At 44.7% G+C, this 13,669-nt stretch overlaps 1 protein-coding gene and 1 long non-coding RNA gene across 2 annotated transcripts; one reads left to right on the top strand and one right to left on the bottom strand.

Moving 5' to 3' along the window:
- The first annotated feature begins 711 nt into the window (after positions 1 to 711).
- Positions 712 to 3,260, top strand: LOC125092092 (melanoma-associated antigen B17-like). The gene is made up of 2 exons (XM_047716400.1): positions 712 to 760; positions 2,049 to 3,260. Exon 2 carries the CDS (start codon positions 2,086 to 2,088, stop codon positions 3,067 to 3,069), a length of 984 nt encoding a protein of 327 aa, XP_047572356.1. The 5' UTR covers positions 712 to 760; positions 2,049 to 2,085; the 3' UTR covers positions 3,070 to 3,260.
- Positions 3,261 to 5,125: 1,865 nt separating this feature from the next.
- On the bottom strand, positions 5,126 to 13,121 carry LOC125092098 (uncharacterized). The gene is made up of 3 exons (XR_007124823.1): positions 13,012 to 13,121; positions 10,382 to 10,505; positions 5,126 to 5,140 (listed from the first exon to the last, which is right to left on the bottom strand). It is a non-coding gene; the product is annotated as an uncharacterized LOC125092098 (long non-coding RNA).
- Between the last annotated feature and the right edge of the window lie 548 nt (positions 13,122 to 13,669).

Raw genomic sequence — 13,669 nt, 5'->3', positions numbered from 1 at the left:
GCATCAGGGAAATACAGATCAAAACCGCAATGAGATACCACCTCACATAGGAAGGGGGGAATTAGAAATACTCTGGTGTAAGACACTTGTACTAATAGTGACAGTGCAGTGTTATTTGAAACAGGATTTGAATAAGGTGTAAATGTCTAATGAAAGCTCTGGAAGGTCACAGGAAGGAGTGGTCAGATGAGGAGTACCCGCATGATTTATCAGGAGGACTCTCAGAGAGTTGAAGTCATTGGTATGAGGCCTTAAGTCAGCAAAGGGGAGGTATCACAACTCCCACAAGAAGTCAATGAAAGACACTGAGAGACGATTAAGGGAGTCCCCACCAAAGTGCACAGCCCCCCCCCCCAAAAGCTACCACCTGCTGTCAGACCTGAGAAGCCCTGGGAATAGCAGCTAAGCTCAGACCCCCAAATTCTTACTAGAGGTTGGGAACGAAATGACACCATTGGTCTCAGGCCAGCACACTCAGCACAGCAGAGGGAGAATCCAAGGGACTTGGTAAGAGTCACTGAAAGCCCCTTTGTGAGTTCTGAGGAACTCTCCTCTACAATCCAGCACACCACACACTACCCACATCACTCCCCACCGCAACCACAGGGCCCCGCCCACAGGGCCCCGCCCACAGAGTCCCCTCCAGGGTCCTCCTTGGGGCCCAGACTCACAGGAACGGAAGTGGACCGCCTGGCCCTCAAGAACTTCCTCCTGACCACGCCGTGGGCAGTGAGGCGTTGTCCGACAGCTCCTGCTTAGGGTGAGCCCAGACAGGGGTCCTGCATACTGTTAGGGGTCGAGGTGCGAGGAGTCCCGGGTTACAGTTGGGGGACACAACCTCGACAACCCCCAGCCCCAACTCCCCCGGAAAGAGAGGTCCAACAGGCCCTGCCCCGCTCCGCCCCTGCTCTTGGGGCTCAGAGGCCCCAATATGGCAGTTAAACCCCAGGTCCCTTCACTTATCTCGCGGGGTCTCGGGGATTGCAGGCCTTGTCCCGGGACTGCCGGGCTCTGGCTCAGCTCAGCATAGGCAGAGACCCCCAGGCCTACTGGCGGGAAGGAGATGGCCTTTGTGACGACTGGGGGGAATCCATACTCCAGAACAGAGGCCACGTGGAGTCTCCGCTCCTGGCCTTGGCCTGGGAGGGTCTGGGCTGGTCTAAAGACTGAGGTGCTGCCTCACTTTGTGCTCCAGAAACTCAGGGAGGTAGGGGCCCAGGTCTAGGGGGCTGGCTGCCGGTCAGCAGAGGGAGGATTTCCAGGTTGTGCCGGGACTCAGGGTGAGGACCTTCAGGCTCCTAATGAGTCTCCAGCACCTGCTGCCATTACCGTGAGTGGCCAGAAGCGGGGCAAGGGAGGACCCGGAGTGAAGACTGCGGGAACCAGGAACAATAGGGCCTGTCCTCTCCTGTCGATCCTTAACATTCCAAGAAAGGGACGTCAGGCTGAGACATCCCATCATTTCTCCCATCAGGTCTCAGGCAGGTTTCAGCTTTAATCTGCAGGGGCAGCCTGCAGTCAGAGGAAGGGAGGGTCCCAGGTCCTACACGGAGTCAGAGTGGGGGTTCTGCGTCATTTCGAGGACCCCACGAATTCAGGGCAGAGAAGCCCTCCCATCAGTGGTCAGCACTAGGTGCCCCTGACTTCAGCGGTGGGCTGAAGGCTCCCTCCTTCCCTCCTTGAGGGTACCATGGAAGATCCCAGGGTCGCCTTCAGAGCAGGGGAGGGGGGTGGGGGCCCAGGTCTTCCCAACACTTAACAGGGGACCCTCTCCCCCACCCCCCACTCCTCAGGCCTACCTAGATACTGGGGTCTTCACTGTCAGAAACACTGACGTCACCCCGGTAGTGCCCAGGCAGGGCTGGCTGGCTGGGGCCCAAGGCTCACACCACCTTCCTTCTCAGGGTCCAGGCTGACCAGGGTAACGGAGCCCTGCGGGGTCCTAGAGCAGTGCCCTGGGGGACTGTGCAGGGGTGGCCGTGGGCAAAACCAAGGTGGGATCTCTCTGGTGAAGGGTCTCCCCCCACCTCACTGTCCCCCCTCTCCAGGTGCCCTCGCTGCCGGCCAGCCCTGCCCAGTGTCACCATGCCTCGGGGCCAGAAGAGCAAGGTCCGTGCCCGGGAGAAACGCCACCAGGGCCGCGGTGAGGCTCAGGGTGTCGGGGGTGCTCCTGCTGCTGCACCAGCAGCAGCAGAGGAGGAGCCCCCCCGCGCTCCCCCGGGCTCCCCGGAGGAGGCGGTTCCATCTTCACCACCCCAGGGTGGCTCAGCCCCTGGATTTCCTGGCCCAGGGTCCCCAGACCTGCCAGGCGACCAGGGCGCAGAGAACCCAGCCACGACTGCGGCCCCGGCTGCCCCCCTGGCCGCTCCCCGGGCCGCTCCCCGGGTTGCCCTCCGGGCCATTCGCAAAAACCCTCTGATCCGCAAGGTCGGGATGTTGGTGCAGTTCCTGCTGGGGAAGCACAGCTCTGGGGAGCCCATCACACGAGCGGCGCTGCTGAAGATCGTTGGCAGGAAGTATGGCGAGCACTTTGCCGAGATCTTCAAGCTCACCTCCCAGCGCATGCAGCTGGTCTTCGGGCTGGAGGTCCGGGAGGTCGATGCCCGCGGCCAGTCCTACAGGCTGGTCAGCAAGCTGGCCCAACCCGGCGAGGGCACCCTGGGCGGCGGCAGCAAGGGGCTGCCCAAGTCCGGCCTCCTGATGGCGCTCCTGGGCGTGATCTTCATGAAGGGCAACCGCGCCAGCGAGGAGGAGGTCTGGGAGTTCCTCAACGTGCTGGGCGTGCAGGAGGGCAGGAGGCACCTGGTCTTCGGTGAGCCGCGCAAGCTCATCACCGAAGACCTGGTGCGCCAGGGCTACCTGGAGTACCGCCCGGTGCCCGCCAGCGACCCTCCGCGCCACGAGTTCCTGTGGGGCCCGCGGGCCCGCGTGGAGACCAGCAAGATGCAGGTGCTGCAGGTCATGGCCAAGATCAACGACACCTTGCCCAGATGCTTCCCCCAGCTATACGAGGAGGCTCTGCTAGAGGAGGAGGAGCGCGTGGTGGGCCGTAGCAGGCGCCGGTTCTAGTCAGGCAGTCGGGGCGGCTGCTTTCCCCTGGGGTGGGAGAGGGCACCTTCCCAGTAGTGCAGAGCCCTAGGGATCGGAGGGAACAAAGCATAGGTGTTCTCACAGTTAAGAAAGAATTCAACATTTTAAGTAGTGGGGTTCAAGGTGGATGTAGTTTTAACAAAACATATCTTCTTTTTGTTCCTTCCTCACATGAGTTATTCAAGGTATAGATAAAAAAAAAAAAAACAGGTAGATATTAGCTTAAGATATTTAGTATTTTTTCAAATTTTTTCTTTAATAGAAATTTTACTTAGCTTCATAATATAAATATATAAACAACGTGGGCCATATAGTTTTTGCTGTTTAAAAGGTTTTAATGTTCCAGTTTTAGTATTTATGAAACAATTTAAAAATACTCAATAATTTGTTCATGATCCAGACAAGGTAACATGCCATCAGAACACGATTTACATGGAGATGTGAAGGAATCCAATAGCAAAATAGTTGGGATCACAAAGTGTATGAAAAAGCTTTTAAAATTTAAGATGTTCAATTATTTATTTCTTTTAGTCTTTTTTCCCTAATATTAAAAGTTATCTACCCTGGATTTGTGTAATTTATTAAAGACTGTTGAAGAGCAACTGTATATTCTCTAATATCTACTCGATTAAGAACAAAAAAAATGGGAGGTTGATAACTTTGGGTTTCAAAATAATCATAAATATCAATGATTAAAGATCCAATATTTCCCCGTAAGTGTGCCAAGTGCTTTACAATACAGTGTGTATTCCAACATTCCTACAAGACAGGACTTAGGAGACTCCTTTTACTGACAAAAAACTTGTACATTTCTCACTTTCATAAGGTTGGCAAGTGACAGAGCTAGGGATGGTCACAGGGATGTGAAATCCTTGGACTAACACAGGGAGGCCCCTTCCAGAAGAGGGGCCTAACAGAAGTCAAGGCAGTAACATTGAGTAACAATAAGAATACTTTTCCAAGAAAGAATGAGGCTATATACAGCCTTGTCCCTTGTTGGACCTAGGAGACCAAGGTGTGGAAACATGATGAATCATACTCGTTTCCTCCCATGGCATCTCCTACAGGGGAGAAACCTCATCAAGTCAGCAGAGGGAGAATTTCTAGATTGTATCAGGAGTCAAGGTGAGGACCCTGAAGACTGAGGAGACCACCAACCCCATAACAGTGGGGGCTGAGGCACCAGTCTAGATCCTGACCGAGTGAGATCTAAGGGTGTCACCAGCCTCAGAACACTGCAGTCCCATAGAGCCTCACCCCTTCTACCAGTCTAGAGAGAATATAGACCAGTGGGCGGTGGGGAGCAGATGGGGCTCATGTTTGCTTTAGCCTCTGAAGTCTGGAGTGTGAGCATCTTAATCTGATGTGCAGTTCCTCAGTAGTGTTAGCAAGTTGTACAAGGAGTCCAGTTTTTTCCCTAACCCTTTATATTTTCTATTAACCAGAACAATATAACATGTTACTGGCATAGGGACTGTCATGAAAATGTGAAATAATTATATGGGAAAATTACTTGGGAATCACGAAAAAGAAAAATAGGACAGTAAATGGTTAAATTCTTGGCCAGGCTCATTCTTTTAGTCTTTAATATGTATCTGCATCTCTACCTGTCTATATTTATCTATATAAGATACATATGTAGATATATATGATTATATACATAATATTAAATATATATTTATATATATAATTCACACACACATCTGGATTTTCTCTGCTTATTCAGGAATGTGGGTGAAATGAAATCATAATACATTAGAAATCCTGCTTACTGTCTAATTACCAAGCATTAATTCAGCATCTGCTCTTTGGGAAACTCCATTGTAGTATGGGGGAATAGAAAGAAAAAGAAGACTGAGCCACTGCCCATAGATTTACAAGTCTAGGAGAAGCTATCATCAAAGGAAGATGGTGAGATATACTCTAAGACCTAAAAGTCAACAAAAAAGAAGCAGTGAGGAAGAAGAGGAATTTCCAGATGAGAGCAGTCAAGTGTAGATTATCTGAGGCCGGGCGGTTCGGGGCTGTGACTCTGGAGGCTAAGCGAATCCTAAGCAAAGGACAGACACCAGATTGTGTGTCCGGGAGTGGACAGACTGAAGCCTGGAATGAATTCTTCTTCTTCTTTTTTAAAGATTTTATTCGTTTGACAGAGAGAGACACAGCGAGAGAAGGAACACAAGCAGGGGGAGCGGGAAAGGGAGAAGCAGGCTTCCCACCTAGCAGGGAGCCCAATGCGGGACTTGATCCCAGGACCCTGGGATCATGAACTGAGCCGAAGGCAGATGCTTAACAACTGAGCCACCCAGGTGCCCCTGGAATGAATTCTTAACAGCAACCTTGGGAATGTGGGAAAACCAGAGACACCTCTCCACCTGAAGCGGGAATAGATGGGGTTCTGCACTTTTGTCCCACTGCTGATGAACACAGTGGACAAATTAGGTGTTTCGTGTACATCATATCTAAGAAACTTCTAAGAAACAGGGTTCTACTCCCTTAAAGTATGGTCAAGAAGCCACCAAGTTCACACTCTGCCTTGGATGAGGAGAGCCAGAGCCCACTCCATTGAAATGGCATTGTAATTAGGTTTTCTTGAGTACAATTCTGCAAATTCTAAGTTAGGGACCACTGAGTTGCATCTAACTGGATAAGACTCATACTGAAATTAAAATACATACCCCTCGAATAGGGACAATTTTCTTGCCAGGAAACATATTGGCTATTTTGGTGTTTTCTGGCTTGCAGTGCATTTTCTCTGACATAGGCTGAATGAAAGCAAACAAACAAAAATATTACAAAGGTGTGGGTGGTATCACCTGGGACCAAGATGATCTGAGTAAAAGTTGTCATTAATAAGAGACACAATATTTGCCAATCAGTGTACTGGGTGCTCTATATACATGGATGGATGAAGGTCCTGGGCCTTCCCTGCTCTGCCCTCACGTCCCACTCTGGAATCCCTTAATGGTGTGGTATTTGAGACTGGCCTCCGAACAAAGACACAGATGAGGGAGCTTAACCAAGTGGTCAATAACCAAAGCCTCCCTCACAATTTGGGGATGAGGAATGACCCGGGATTTCACTATGCAGCAAGCACCTGCTGACGCTGAAATCCTCGGAAGCCCAGAGTACTTCTGTGAGAAGAAAGCAGTTCCTTGGGAGACACGCGGTCTTGGAAGAGCAAAGATCAAAATAGTTCAGGTCCGTTCTGTTGCCTCTTATCTCAGTCCTTGCCGCAGAGGAATACCTTGGTTTTTCCTTGCCTACTGGTGCTTGTAAAGTGTCCTGCACGCCCAGTCATGCTGAGGGTTGCCCAGACTCACGAGTTAAGGTATGGACCATGCTTTAATAGAAAGAGAACATTCTTTTCCTACTGAGATTCTGGAATCTACTGCAATGGTTAACCCAGAAAGAAGCTTTTATGAGAAGAAGATGTTCCTTCCCTGCTGAAGTTTTATAGAATCCTTTGGATAAACCTGATGTGATCTTGTATTGTGAAGCACCTGTCACATGGTAGGGTCTTAAGAATGTTGTAGAATTTTAAGGAAGACTTAGCCTTGCCAGAAACGCCACCAGGAGTGGAGGAGATTGTTTTCATAACAAATTCTTTTTTTTCTTTTTAGATTTATTTGAGAGAGAGAGAGAAAGAGAGAGAGAGAAAGCATATGCAAGGGAGGGGCTGAAGGGAGAGGGAGGGAGTCTTAAGCAGACTCCCTGCTGAGTGCAGAGCTAAAGTGGGGCTTGATCCCATGAATCTGAGATCATGACCTGAGCTGAAATCAGGAGTCCAAAGTTTAATCGACTGAGCTACCCAGGAGTCCTGTGTTTTCATAACAAATTCTAATAACTGCTCTTTTCCTGAGCATCTACTATGTAAGTTTATGGGAGAGACTAGAGCTATTCATCCATAGCTGTCTTGCCCTCCTCTTTGGCTCACCAGTAGACTATGCTGCCCAGTTCGCTTGTAGTTAGGAAGGGTCATATGACTACCCTTGCCACTGAAATATAAGTGGAAGCATTTTTTTTCTCATTTCTGGGCCTATATATTTGACAGAGAGTATTCCACCTCCACACTTTTCTTCTTTTGCTCTATAGCAAGAACTGAAACCCATGTTTAGGTGATGGATAGAGCCTGAATCACTGGGTCACGTGATAGCACAGACCCCCCCCCCCCCCCCGCTTCCAATCCACATCCAGAAATGCGCCTTCATTCGATGAAGCTGTTCAGATTTCACATTGTGTCTGTGGCATCAGCTGGCAGTTGCTTTAATACACACCTCCTATTTCTGTTGTCAGACTTATTTAAGTATTTTAATTACCAAGATAATGGTGCATATATTCTTACAGCAAAATAATTCAATACAGAGAAATCATAACTGCCTACTCTACATCAAGCCTAGTAAATTCTGTAACAGCCTCTGTGGTGAATAAAATTAGCCCGTGACAGGTATTATTTTAAAAATAATTCTATACTTTTTTTTTTTTTTCCTACCAGGACTCATTTATTTTACAACTAGGAGTTTGTACCATTTGACTACCTTCACCCATTTTACCCACCTTACTTTCCACCTCTGGCAAAAACCAATCTGTTCTCTGTATTTATCCATTGGGGATTTTTTTTTTTTTGGTTGCTGGTGGTGTTTTTTATTTATTTTATTTATTTTTTAAAGATTTTATTTATTTATTTGACAGATGGAGATCACAAGTAGGCAGAGAGAGAGGAGGAAGCAGATTCCCCGCTGAGCAGAGAGCCCGATGTGGGGCTCGATCCCAGGACTCTGGGATCATGACCTGAGCCGAAAGCAGAGGCTTTAACCCAATGAGCCACCCAGGTGCCCCGTTGGTGGTGTTTTTTAAAGATTCTCACATATAAGTGAGATCATATGGTATTTGTCTTTCTCTGAATTATTTCACTTAGCACAATGCCCTCAAGGTCCATCCATGTTGTTGCAAATGTCAGGATTTCCTTCTTTTTATGAGTATATAATATTATATAGGTATTACATTTTATTTATCCACTCATCCATCAGTGGACACTGAGGTTTCCATGTTTCCATGTCTTGGTTACTGAAATAATGCTGCAATGAATGTGGGAGTACAGATACAGTTTTGGCTTAGTGTTTTCATGTCCTTTGGAGACACAGATGTGCTATAAAAACTTATTGTGGGGGCTCCTGGGTGGCTCAGTGGGTTAAAGCCTCTGCTTTCAGCTCGGGTCATGATCCCAGGGGTCCTGGAATCGAGCCCTGCATCGGGCTCTCTGCTCAGCGGGGAGCCTGCTTCCTCCTCTCTCTCTCTGCCTGCCTCTCTGCTACTTGTGATCTCTGTCAAATAAATATATAAAATCTTTAAAAAAAAACTTATTGTGACTTAAACATACACTAGTCTTTTCTTCTGTCATATCTAATCTGTCATTAGTCAAAAAAGAGTGTATGTTTTTATCTCAGCCACAGAAGTTAGTACCACAAAGTTCATTTGTGTTTCTTTGTCTTATGTATCTCTGTTTAACATGTTTTTTTTTAAATTTTTTAAATTTATTTTCAGTGTAACAGTATTCATTGTTTTTGCACCACACCCAGTGCTCTATGCAATCCGTGCCCTCTCCAATACCCACCACCTGGTTCCCCCAACCTCCCACCCCCCGCCCCTTCAAAACCCTCAGATTGTTTTTCAGAGTCCATAGTCTCTCATGGTTCACCTCCCCTTCCAATTTCCCCCAACTCCCTTCTCCTCTCCATCTCCCCTTGTCCTCCATGTAATTTGTTATGCTCCACAAATAAGTGAAACCATATGATAATTGACTCTCTCTGCTTGACTTATTTCACTCAGCATCATCTCTTCCAGTCCCGTCCATGTTGCTACAAAAGTTGAGTATTCATCCTTTCTGATGGAGGCATAATACTCCATCGTGTATATGGACCACATCTTATTTTTGTTTTTGAAAAAAAAATGGAATATAGTTATAACTCTTTTGATGTAATTGTCTACTCATTCTATTACCTATATCCTTTCTAGATAAATTTTAATCACTTAATTTTTATTCTTGCTAGTGGACATATTCTCCTGCTTCTTTGCATGCTGGGCAATTTTTGATTGGATGCCAAACATCGTGAATTTGGCTTTGTTCACACTTATCAAGCCCTGGTGTGTCAGATACTGTTTTTTTCCCAATACCTATATATTTTTGGGCTTTATTCTATAACTCAGACAAGATTCTTAGAAACACTTTTTTTTTTTCAATTTTTGCTTTAAAGGTTTGTTGGGTGTTGCCAAGCTGCATAAATCTAGGACAAAGCCTGTATCATGACAGAAGCAAGTTTCTGAGTACTCTCTCTGATGCTCTGGGCATGATATGGTTTTCCATTCTGACTTGTGCAAGTAGGAAATACCCCATGTGGAGTCTGAAATTCTCTCCCTGTGCACCTCTCTCAGTCTGGGACTTTGCCCTGTGAACTCGAACTTCCTGGTCACCCTCTGACCCTCAGTCTTATCTTCTCAACTCCTGAGCTATGGGTTTCACTTTAACTACCAGTCTCTGACCTGTAGATTCAAGGCAACAAGCTGGTGCAATTCTAGGCTCACTTTTTTCTTTTCAGTCTCTTGGGGGTCACTGTCTTTCCTTGCCTGATGGCCAATATATTGGAAATGGTTGTCATATATATTTTGGCACTTCTTCCTGTTTTCTTAGTTGTTTCTGGCAGGTATCTAGATCCATTTCCTATTGTTCTATCTTCGCCAGAAATATAAGTAGTATAATCCAAATTTAAAACCTTAATTTTTATAATCAACAAATGCCTTCAAACTGTAAGCCATCCAATATTTGAAATACATTAGAATAAAAACTTGGATGGAAAGACTGTGGAACACACACAAGTATGTTTGTGTGTGTATATATGTATGTATGTGTATGTGTATACATATGTATATATATTCACAGACACATTTATGTATAAGAAGCAGAATATAAACATCCAGGGCAAAATATCAAAAATATTCCTTTCCTCCTTGTGGAAAGGTATATGATTACTTATTTATGATTTCTATATTTTCCGACACTGATAAAATACATATGCATTTCCTTTATGTTTATAAAATACTATAAATATTCAAAATATGATTTACATACCTTGCAGAGAAACTGAACCTATAGGATGTTTGTGTGTATGTATGTACGTATATATATATATATATATATATATATATATATATATATATATACACACACACATCTCTGTGTATCTATGTATCTATTAATCATTCTAGAGAGATTTATTATAGGTAATTGACTCACATAATTATGGAGGCTGACAACTGCCAAGATCTGCAGGATGAGTTGACAAGCTGGACGCCCAGGACAGCTGCAGGTTTAGTTCCACTATGAAGGCCAGCAGACTTGAAACCCCAGTATTTCGAGTCTAAAGATAGGGGAAAAAATGTCCGATCTCAAAGGCAATCAGGTGGAAAGAAATCTCTCTTAGACCTTGTTCAATTCAGGCTTTCAAGTGATTATAAGAGGAGTACCCACATTAGGGAGGACAACCTATACATTTAAATGTTAATCTTATACAAAAACACCCTCACAGAAGCACCCAGAATCATGTTTGATCATGGCACCCCATGGCCCAGTTAAACTGACACAGAAATCTAAAATATCCTGACACTGAAATTAAACACACATTCTCAAAATTTACCTTTTAATAATTAGGAAAAAATTTTTAAATCTATGGATTGGGCTATATGCATTCAACCAACTTAAAGGACTCCATCTAGACAGTTTTAAGTTATATTTTAAAAGCAGAAATATATACATATGCATATACCTACATATAACTTACACAAATCTTCTCTGACATGATTGGATTCATTCACTATATTCAACATTTATATGAATTGCTGCTAGGCAACTAATCATGGCAACAACATAAAACACTGATCGCTTTTAGTATTACACATTGTATTTCTATGTTTGTTACCTGAGCTCATATAAACTGTGCTCTTTATTTTTTTAATTTAATTTTTTTTCAGTGTTCCAAAATTCATTGTTTATGCACCACAACCAGTGCTCCATGCAATACATGCCCTCCTTAATACCCACCACTGGGCTCACCTAGCCCCCCCATACCCCCTCCCCTCTAAAACCCTCAGTTTGTTTCTCAGAGTCCAGAGTCTCTCATGGTTCCTCTCCCCCTCTGATTTCCCCCAACTCACTTCTCCCAATGTCCGCCATGTTATTCTTTATGCTCCACAAGTAAGTGAAACCATATAATAATTGACTCTCTCTGATTGACTTATTTCACTTAGCATAATCTCTTCCGGTCCCATCCATGTTGATACAAAAGTTGGGTATTCATCCTTTCTGATGGATACATAATACCCCATAGTATATATGGACCATATCTTCTTTATCCATTTGTCTGTTGAAGGGCATCTTGGTTCTTTGCACAGTTTGGTGACAGTGGCCATTGCTGCTATGAACATTGGAGTACATACATACAGTGGGGCCCTTCTTTTCACTACATCTGTATCTTTGGGGTAAATACCCAGTGTGCAATTGCAGGGCCATAGGGTAGCTCTATTTTTAATTTCTTAAGGAATCTCCACACTGTTTTCCAAATTGGCTGCACCAACTTGCATTCCCACCAAGAGTGTAAGAGGGTTCCCCTTTCTCCACATCCTCTCCAACACACATTGTTTACCGTCTTGTTGATTTTGGCCATTCTAACTGGTGTAAGGTGGTATCTCAATGTGATTTTGATTTGAATCTCCCTGGCGGCTAATGATGCTGAACAATTTTTCATATATCTGTTGGCCATTTGTATGTCTTCTTTGGAGAAGTGTCTGTTCATGTCTTCTGCCATTTTTTGATGTGATTATCTGTTTTGTGTGTGTTGAGTCTGAGGAGTTCTTTATAGATCTTGGATATCAGCCCTTTGTCTGTAATGTCACTTGCCAAAATCTTCTCCCATTCCATGGGTTGCCTCTTGGTTTTTTTGACCGTTTCCTTTGCTGTGCAGAAGCTTTTGATCTTGATGAAGTCCCAAAATTTCATTTTCGCTTTTGTCTCTTCAATAAATGGTGCTGGGAAAACTGGAGAGCTATATACAGAAGAATGAAACTTGACCATTCTCTTACACCATACACAAAGATAAACTCAAAATGGATAAAAGACCTCAACATGAGGCAGGAATCTACCAAAATCCTAGAGGAGAACATAGACCTCTTCGAAAATGGCCACAGCAACTTCTTTCAAGACATGTCTCCAAAGGCAAAGGAAACGAATGCAAAACTGTGCAATTTAAAATATGTAATATTTTCACTGCTGCCATTAATTTCAAGTAGTAATTGAAAATGTATTTCTTTTTTTACTTATTTTCGTGAGGATGATGTCAGATAAAGCAGATTTTCCCTCACAGACTATTATTTAACACATCTCCTAAGTTAACATGTGAGTATCTTTCACAAAGTAAAAACCATGGAAACAGAACAGGGATCCATGATTTACTTAATTCCCCTCCCCTACTGTCAATGTTGCTAATCTCTCCGTTGTTAGTTACACATCACATACTTATTTTCTGGTTTTGACATTCTTCTATTACAAAGTTTGCATTTATAAATTGTCTTGATAACAAAGGCACTAATGAGGGGTGCCTGGGTGGCTCAGTGGGTTAAAGCCTCAGCCTTCAGCTCAGGTCATGGTCTCAGGGTCCTGGGATCGAGCCCCACATTGGGCTCTCCACTCAGCGGGGAGCCTGCTTCCCTTCCTCTCTCTCTGCCTGCTTCTCTGCCTACTTGTGATCTCTGTCTGTCGAATAAATAAATAAAAATCTTAAAAAAAAAAAACAAAGGCACTAATGATTTTGTTAACATTGATATAAATTTCTATTATTTCACGCCCAAGTAATTTTCTCCCTGTGGTATCACCTGCTCCGTGTTAGTTTCTTTTCCTTTATTAAAGAATTATATTCTTTCCTCTCCAGTGAGCATGTTTTATTTCTTTGCGTTTGAACCATGGCCTTCTTTTAAGAAATCATCAATTCCCGGGTGCCTGGGTGGCTCAGTGGGTTAAGCCGCTGCCTTCGGCTCAGGTCATGATCCCAGGTCCTGGGTTCGAGCCCCACATTGGGCTTTCTGCTCAGCGGGAAGCCTGCTTCCTCCTCTCTCTCTCTGCCTGCCTCTCTGCCTACTTGTGATTTCTGTCAAATAAATAAATAAAATCTTAAAAAAAAAAAAAAAAAAGAGGACGCCTGGGTGGCTCAGTTGGTTGGACGACTGCCTTCGGCTCAGGTCATGATCCTGGAGTACTGGGATCGAGTCCCGCATCGGGCTCCCGGCTCCGCGGGGAGTCTGCTTCTCTCTCTGACCTTCTCCTCGCTCATGCTCTCTCTCACTGTCTCTCTCTCAAATAAATAAATAAAATCTTTAAAAAAAAAAAAAAAGAAATCATCAATTCCCAAGTTTTACCACATGCTTTTGATCTGAAGGTGATTCCGCAGATTTGCCATTACACAGGGCATATACATATTAGTTGGCAGTACAATTCTTAAACTACTTTACTTTTTCTCTTTAAAAGTTTGCCCAT

Source organism: Lutra lutra, chromosome X (genome assembly GCF_902655055.1).
Source record: "Lutra lutra chromosome X, mLutLut1.2, whole genome shotgun sequence".
Taxonomy (NCBI): Eukaryota; Metazoa; Chordata; class Mammalia; order Carnivora; family Mustelidae; genus Lutra; species Lutra lutra.
This window is presented reverse-complemented; position numbering and strand designations above follow the sequence as displayed.

What these genes read in the sequence shown, in the direction of transcription:
- LOC125092092 (XM_047716400.1), top strand. Translation starts at nt 2,086, where the DNA reads ATGCCTCGGGGCCAGAAGAGCAAGGTCCGTGCCCGGGAGAAACGCCAC.